Source organism: Myotis davidii, unplaced genomic scaffold (genome assembly GCF_000327345.1).
Source record: "Myotis davidii unplaced genomic scaffold, ASM32734v1 scaffold58, whole genome shotgun sequence".
Lineage (NCBI taxonomy): Eukaryota > Metazoa > Chordata > Mammalia > Chiroptera > Vespertilionidae > Myotis > Myotis davidii.
In genome coordinates this window covers 16,122-24,378 of record NW_006289754.1, presented here as the reverse complement: position 1 = coordinate 24,378, position 8,257 = coordinate 16,122, and the positions used below count along the sequence as shown (strand labels likewise).

Sequence of the window (8,257 nt, the reverse complement as noted above, 5' to 3'; positions counted from 1 at the left end):
TGATCCTGCTGGCTGAAGCCTGGAGGACTAAATGAGGTTTCTGGGGTTTTGTTTCGCTTCTATGTTTGTTACATAGCTGCTTAGAGTTGCAGCTCAGAGGCCTGCAGCGGCAGGCGGGGAACGCTGGAGTCCTCCATCACTGAAGCAAGCAAGCCTCATGTTCGCTTTAAGTTGCCTGGCTGCCGGCTGCCATCTTGGCTGGCAGTTAATTTGCATATTGCCCTGATTAGCCAATGGGAAGGGTAGCGGTCGTACGATAATTACCATGTTTCTCTTTTATTAGATAGGATTGAGAAACTATTTTATATCCAGCTTTTTAATGTAATGTTGTATAACAAGTATTTTCCTTTGGCATCCAGAACATTACATAAATATTAAGTTGAATAAGTGCATTATTATTGAATGTTTATATCCAAGTAATTGATAGTATAAATAAACTTGTTATGAACATGAGCATTAAGACACAGTTGCTATATTTCCTCTAGTGTACTATAGGAGAGGTGCTGAAATTTTTTACTGCATGTATGTAGGAGTGACTGTTCCTACCCAGGCTGAATATGTTTTTTTTTGTGTACAAAAAGTTTCTTAATGCACCTTTTAGAAATTCTAGGAAATATGTGTTTTCCAAAAAATTGAATGGAATCCAATAGCAATATGCAAAGTTAAGGTACCATTTTTCATCATTACATTTTTTATGTCTTAAACATACAACTTAATACAATGAAATTAATTATTTTTAGTTCATGTCTGTGAGTTTCAATAAACATACAATTACCACAATAAAATATAGAATTGTTCCATCACCCTCCCAAAAAACACCCATGTGTACCTTTTTAATCAACTCCCACCAGCCCTGGTAGCCTTTTTTCTGTTTTCTGTGCTTACACTTTTGCCTTTTCTAAAATGTCTTACAAATGGAGTCATACTTTATGTTGCCTTTTGGTCTAGGTTGTTTCACTTAGCATAATGCATTTAAATTTTATTCATGTTGTACTTGTGTTAGTAGCTCATTCCTTTCCATTGCCAGCAGTATTCCAATGTATGGATGAACCATAGCATTTCACCCATTTTCCATTTGAAGGACATTTGGGATTTTTTCAGGTTTTTGTAATTAAAAATAAAGCTATAAAAATTTCATATATTTGGGAGGTAAAAGACGTGTATTTGGAAAACTACAAGACATTGAAGAAAGAGATAGAAGTAGACATGAACTTGGCATGTCTGCATTTTGAAAAACCCTAACTTAACTCTGGTGCCATGTCACATATAGAAATTTTTTGATATTTGCAACCATAGTAAAACAAAGACTTATATTTTTGATATTTATTTAAGATATTTAAATGCCATTTAACAAAGAGAAGTCAACCAAAAAAATGAGTTCACGTGTCACCTCTGACATGCGTGTCATAGGTTCGCCATCACTGTCCTATACCAAAGAAATCAAAAGTAAAATTAAGTACTATGTAAAAAGAAAATGAAAGAATGCTTAATACCAAAGTTTGTGAGATAAATAAAGCTGTATTCAAAAGAAAAAATGAAGTAGACATGAACTAATGGAAGAATATACCGTGTTCATGGATTGGTAGAATGAAAACTGCTAAAATGTCCATACTACCCAAAGCAATCTATAGATTCAATACAATCCTCATTAAAATACTAATGCCATATTTCACAGACCTAGAACAAACTCTCCAAAAAAAATTCATATGGAATAAAAAAAAGACCCCAAATAGCAGCAGCAATCCTGAGAAAGAAGAACAAAGTTGGAAGGATCACAATACAAGATATCAAGCTACATTACAAAGCCTCTGTTCTCAAAACTGCCTGGTACTGGCACAAGAACAGACATATAGACCAATGGAACAGAACAAAGAACCCAGAAATCAACCCACGTCATTATACCCAATTAATATTTTCAAAGGAGGCAAGTGTATACAATGGCGGCAAGACAGTCTCTTCAATAAATGGTGTTGGGAAAATTGGACAGATAACATGCAAAAAAAATGAAACTAGACCACCAACTTACACCATACACAAAAATAAACTCAAAATGGATAAAGGACTTAAACATAAGACTTGGAAACCATAAAAATCTTAGAAGAATCCAAAGGCAGAAAATATCAAACACACGTCGTAGCAATATCTTTACAATACAGCTCCTAGAACAATGGAAACTAAGGAGAAGATTAAAAAAATAGGACTACATCAAAATAAAAAGCTCTACACAGCAAAAGAAACCATCAACAAAACAACAAGAAAGCCCACTGCATGGGAGAACATATTTGTCAATGTTATTTCCAATAAGGGTCTAATCTCCAAAAGTTACAGAGAACTCATACAATTTAACAAATGGAAGATAAAAAATCCAATCAAAAAATAGGCCAAGGACCTAAATAGATACTTTTCAAAAGAAGACATACAGAAGGCCAAGAGACATATGAAAACATGCTCAAAGTCACTAACCATCTGAAAGATGCAAATCAAAATGATAATGAGGTACTATCTCACACTGGTCAGAATGGCTTTCATCAACAAATCAACAAATGACAAGTTAGATATTCTCTGGTGAGGATGCAGAGAAAAAGGAACCCTCTTGCACTGCTGGTGGGAATGCAGACTGGTACAGCCACTGTGGAAAGCAGTATGGAGTTTTCTCAAAAAACTAAAAATGGAACTCCCACCCTGACTGGTTTGGCTCAGTGGATAGAGCCAATGGAAACTAAGGAGAAGATTAAAAAAATAGGACTACATTCAATTCCGGTCAAACAACCTAAGTGCCCGTCAGCAGATGAGTGCATTAAAAAACAGTGGTACATTACACAATGGAATTCTACACTGCTATAAAAAAAGAAGAAACTCTTAACATTCGCCATAGCATGGATGGACCTAGAGAGCATTATGCTAAGGGAAATAAGTCAGTCGAAGAAAGATAAATATCACATGATCTCACTCATTTGTGGAATATAATGAACAACATAAACTGATGAACAACAGAGACATAGAAGCATCGAACAGACTGTCCAACCTCAGAGGGAAGGGGGTGGGGGGGGTGGTAAAGAGATCAACCAAAGGACTTGTATGCATGTAGATGAGCATAACCAATGGACACAGACACTAGTGGGGTGAGGGCATGTTCTGGGGGGTGAGAGTGATTGGGGAGAGGTCAATGGAGGGGGGGAAGAGACTTATGTAATACTTTAAACAATAAAGAATTTAAATTTAAAAAATTCATATATTTTATTGGAAGTGAAAATTAAATTTATACTTCATGTGGCTAAAAATCTAAGACTAATAAGATTGCCAGGTCATAGGATAAGCATATTTGGTTATGGGGGCATGGCAGTGTCCTCCAAATTTATTTTTTATTTTTAAAATGGTTATAGCAAAAATAGGGCTTTAGTATACTCATATAAATGCTGGATCAACTTATCAATTGCTACCTTTAAAAAGCCAGCTAAGCCCAGCTGACATGGCTCAGTGGTTGAGCGTCAACCCATGAATCAGGAGATCACGGTTTGGTTCCCAATCAGGACACATGTCCGGGTTGTAGGCTCAATCCCCAGTAGGGTACGTGCAGGAGGCAGCTGATGAATGATTCCCATCATTGATGTCTCTCTCTTCCTCTCTCTATCTCTCTCTCTCCCTTCCTCTCTGAAATCAATAAGAAAATATATTTTTTAAAGCCAGCTAAGATTACTTTAAATTTTTTTAATTTTTTTCAATTACAGTTGGCATTCAATATCCTTTTGTATTAGTTTCAGGTGTACATCATAGGCATATGTTTAACTTACTAAAAAATTGCCCAACTTTTCCAAAGTGCCTATACTATTGTGAATTTCCACCAGCAATGTATGAGCTGCCATTATTCCACATCCTCATCAGAACCTGACACTATCTTTTTTTAATATAAGTATTCTAATAGCTTGTTAAAGCTTCATCATTGCAGTTTAATTTACATTTTCATTATAATTAGTGGTGTTAAGCATGTTTTCAAGTACTTATTGCTATATGTACATTTTCTTTATGTACAAATATTTCAGTCATTTTTATTGAAGTTTCTTCTCTAATTATTAAGTTTTATGAGTTCTTTACTCTGGATACAAGCCTTCTGTATGATCTATGATTTGAACATAATATCTCTCATTCTATGACTCTTTCCACTTTCTTAATGGTGTCTTTCAAGCAGTATAAATTATTAATTTTGATGATATTTTATTTTATACATCACTAGAGGCCTGGTGCACAAAATTCATGCACTCAGGGAGTGGGGCTTTCCTCAGCCTGGCCTGCACCCTCTCGCAGTCTGGGAGCCCTCAGGGGATGTCCATCAGTCAGACATCCTTAGCACTGCCACAGAGGCAGGAGAGGCTTGCCAGCCCTGAGCCCAGCTTCTGGCTGAGTGGTGCTCCCCCTGTGGGAGTACACTGACTACCAGGGTGCAGGTCCTGCATTGAATGGGATTGGGCTGAAACCAGCTGTCCGACTTCGAAGAGGTCCTGGATTGCAAGTGGGCATAGACCAGGCGGAGGGACCCCACCGGTACATGATTGAGGCCAGGGAGGGACACAGGAGGTTGGCCAGCCAGGGAGGGACTGGGGGGGATGGGGGGGGGAGGCTCTAGGGCATGTCCAGCCCATCTGGCTCAGTCCCGATCAGCCAGACTCCAGCAGCAAGCTAACTTAACGGTTGGAGTGTCTGCTCCCTGGTGGTCAGTGCATGTCATAGTGACTGGTCAACCAGTCAACTGTTTGCCCCCTGGTGGGCAGTGCACATCATAGCAAGCGGTTGAGCGGCCTTAACATATCATTAGCATATTACGCTTTGATTGGTTGAACAGACAACCAGACAACCGAACACTTAGCATATTAGGCTTTTATTATATAGGATGTTTTGATGTTCCCAGATTCATGTTTATAATTCTAGGTGACAAAAGTGTTCTGACTTCTTTTAGAAGTTTTATAGTTTCAGGTCTTTACCTAGTTCAATGATTCATTTTAAGTTGATATTTGCTGGGAGTTTGAAGCATGAATTGAAGGTCATTATTTTGCAGATGGATGTCTAAATGTTCAAGCACTATTTGCTGAAAAGGATATCCTTTCTCTATTGTTGCTTTTGTATCTTTGTTAAATAAACTTGCCACGTGTGTGGGTTTGTTTCTAAACTCTGTGTTCTGTTTTGTTGATTTTAAAAACTAATTTTACTCTTACCATGCAATGCAGAAATCATATTAGCTTATGTAAATTGAAAATGTATATTAACTCAAACACCTGCACACAAAATTTATTACAGCTTCATTTATAATTGTCAAAACTTGGACGTGATTAGTGTCCTTCAGTAGGTGAATGGAGACATAAACTATTTTTTTAAAGAACTAAATAAAATAAAAGGTATACAGTTTGAGCAGAAAAAAATCTCTAGAGAAAAACAACTAAACAAAAAAGAGACAAGCAATCTAACAGATGCAGAGTTTAAAAATGGTTATAAAGATGCTCAATAAACTTAAGGGAAGAGTAGATGAACTTAGGGAGAATTTCAACAAAGAGATAGGGAAACAAAAATGAAAATACAAAATATCAAAAAGAACAAGTCAGAAATGAAGACTGCATTAACTAAAATTAAGAATACCTTACAGGAAATCAACAATAGAGTAAATGAAGCAGAGGTTAAGGAAGCAGAAAAAAAAAATAAAGACATCAAAAATAAAAAAGTTTTTAAAAATTAGAATAGTTTAAAGAGCCTCTGGGACAACTTCAAGTGTGCCAACATTTGTATCATATGGGTACTAGAATGAGAACAGATTGAGCAAGGGATTTAAAACATTTGAAAAAATAATTATGAAAAGATGTACAAGTCCAGTAAGTGCAGTCCCAAACAAGAATTTATAGAGGCTCACACCAAGACACACCATAATTAAAATGCCAAAGGTCAAAGACAGACAGAGAATCTTAAAAACAGCAAGAGAAAAGCAGTTAGTTACCTACAAGAGAGCTTCCATAAAACTCTCAGCTGATTTCTCAACAGAAACTTTGCAGCCAGAAGGGAATGGCACAAAAGATTCAAAGTGATGAAAAGCAAAGACCTACAATCAGGATTACTCTACCTAACAAAGCTATCATTTAAAATAGAAGGATAGATAAAGAGCTTCCCAGACAAAAAAAGCTAAAGGAGGTTATTACCACCAAACCAATATTACAAGAAATGTTTAACTTAAAGAGTCTTCCAGAAGAAGGAGGAGGGGGAAGAGGAGGAGAAGAAGGAGGAGGTGGAGGAGGAGGAGGAAAAAGATTAAAAATATCAATAATAGTCCAGGAAGAGGGCTCAGTGGTTGAGCATCGACCTATGAACCAGGAGGTCATGGTTCAATTCCTGGTCAGGGCACATGCCCTTGACCAGAATCAAATCCGGGACCCTTCAGTCCACAGACCGACGCTCTATCCACTGAGCAAAATCAGCAAGGGCTATATGTCTTCTTTCAAAAAAAAACTGTCTAGTCCTGGCCAGCATGGCTCAACATCATCTCATGCAGCTACAGGTCACCAGTTTGATTCCTGGTCAGAGCTGGAATCGGAGCGGGGCTGGGGGGGTGGGGTGGGGGGCAGACAGTCAATCAATGCTTCTCTCCCTTTCCCTTCTTCTCTCTCTCTCAAATCAATAAAAACATTTTTTAAAAATAGAAAACTGTTTCTCCAGATCTTCAGACCATTTTAATTAGGTTGTGTGGGTGTTTTGCTCTTGAATTGTATGAGTTCCTTATATATTTTGCATATTAACCCCTCATCGGGTATATGTTTGCAAATATTTTCTCTAATTCCATAGGTTTCTTATTTATTACGTTGATCGTTTCTTTTCCAATGCAAAGCCCTTTAGTTTAACATAGTCCCCCCTTATTGATTTTGCTTTTGTTGCTGTGCTTTTGATGTCATATCCAAAATATCATTGGCAGACCCAATGTCAAGGAGCTTTTTTCTTCCATTTTCTTTTAGGAGTTTTATGCTTTCAGGTCTGATGTTTAGGTTTTTAATTCATTTTCAGTTCATTTTGTTTTGAGTGGTGTAAGTTAGGGGTCCATTTTCATTCTTCTGTGATTATCCAGTTTTATGAACATTTATTTAAAAGACCATCCTTTCCCCAATAATTATCCTTGGTTCCCTTGTCAAATATTAGTTCACCATATGTGTGAGAGTTTGCTTCTTTCTGTGTGTTCTGTTCCATTGATCTATGTGACGGTTTTTATGCCAATACCATATTATCTGATTACTGTAGCTTTGTAAAACAGTTTGAAATAGTTATAGATTCACAGGTGGTTGTAAAAAAAACACACACACACACACACAAAAAAAAACACCCAACACTGTAAAGGGTAATCCCTTGTACCATTCACTCAATTTTCCCCAATAGTAATATCTTATATAACTAGAGTACAATATCTAAACCAAGTGACACTGGTAAAATCCACATATCTTATTTAAATATCAACAATTTTAAATGCATTTATTGTGTGTGTGTAGTTCTATGCAATATTATCATATGTGTAGATTTATGTAAGTACCACTGCATCCAATTTAGAGAAGTGTTCTACTACCACAAATTCTCTCATGCTACTTCACTCACCTCTCTCCCTTTTCTCCCCCTTTCTCTCTCTCTCACTTTCTCTCTCTCTTCCTCTTCTTCCCCCTTCTTCCCTCCCTTCCACTCTTTCTAAAAATCGATGGGAAATATCCTTGCGTGAGAATTTTTTTAAAAAAGAATTTTAAGTGCTTTGTCCTTAAAATAAGGTTGGTTATTTTTAAATTAGTAAGAAAAAGCAACTAAGAGGATTAGGAAACTTGTAGAAAGCAAACCATGCCCCCCTCCCCATTGGCAGTTGAATATTAATATCCTATAACATATTTGGTGAATTTGCTTCAAAAACACATTCTTCTTCGCCCTAACCGGTTTGGCTCAGTGGATAGAGCATCGGCCTGCAGACTGAAGGGTCCCAGGTTCAATTCCGGCTGGGGGCATGTACCTTGGTTGTGGGCACATCCCCAGTAGGAGGTGTGCAAGAGGCAGGTGATCGATGTTTCTCTCCTATCGATGTTTCTAATTTTCTATCCCTCTCTCTGCCTCCCTGTAAAAAATCATTAAAATATATTTTAAAAGGGAAATTGATAGATGGTAAACAGCAAGTCAGATTTCAGTTTATGAAGAATTCAGTTCTTACAATCTTCCTTCAGGGTTGGCAACAGTGGACACAAGATTAAAATCCTTGTGCATC

The 8,257-nt window shown here is 37.1% G+C and overlaps 1 protein-coding gene across 1 annotated transcript in view; it reads right to left on the bottom strand.

The window, feature by feature from the left end:
• Positions 1 to 1,814: 1,814 nt before the first annotated feature.
• Positions 1,815 to 8,257, bottom strand: part of LOC107182869 (olfactory receptor 52B4-like) — a 7,173-nt gene continuing 730 nt past the window's right edge. The window contains exon 2 of the mRNA XM_015563018.1: positions 1,815 to 1,830. Coding sequence (XP_015418504.1) covers positions 1,815 to 1,830 — 16 coding nt within the window. The remainder of the gene's footprint in view (positions 1,831 to 8,257) is intronic.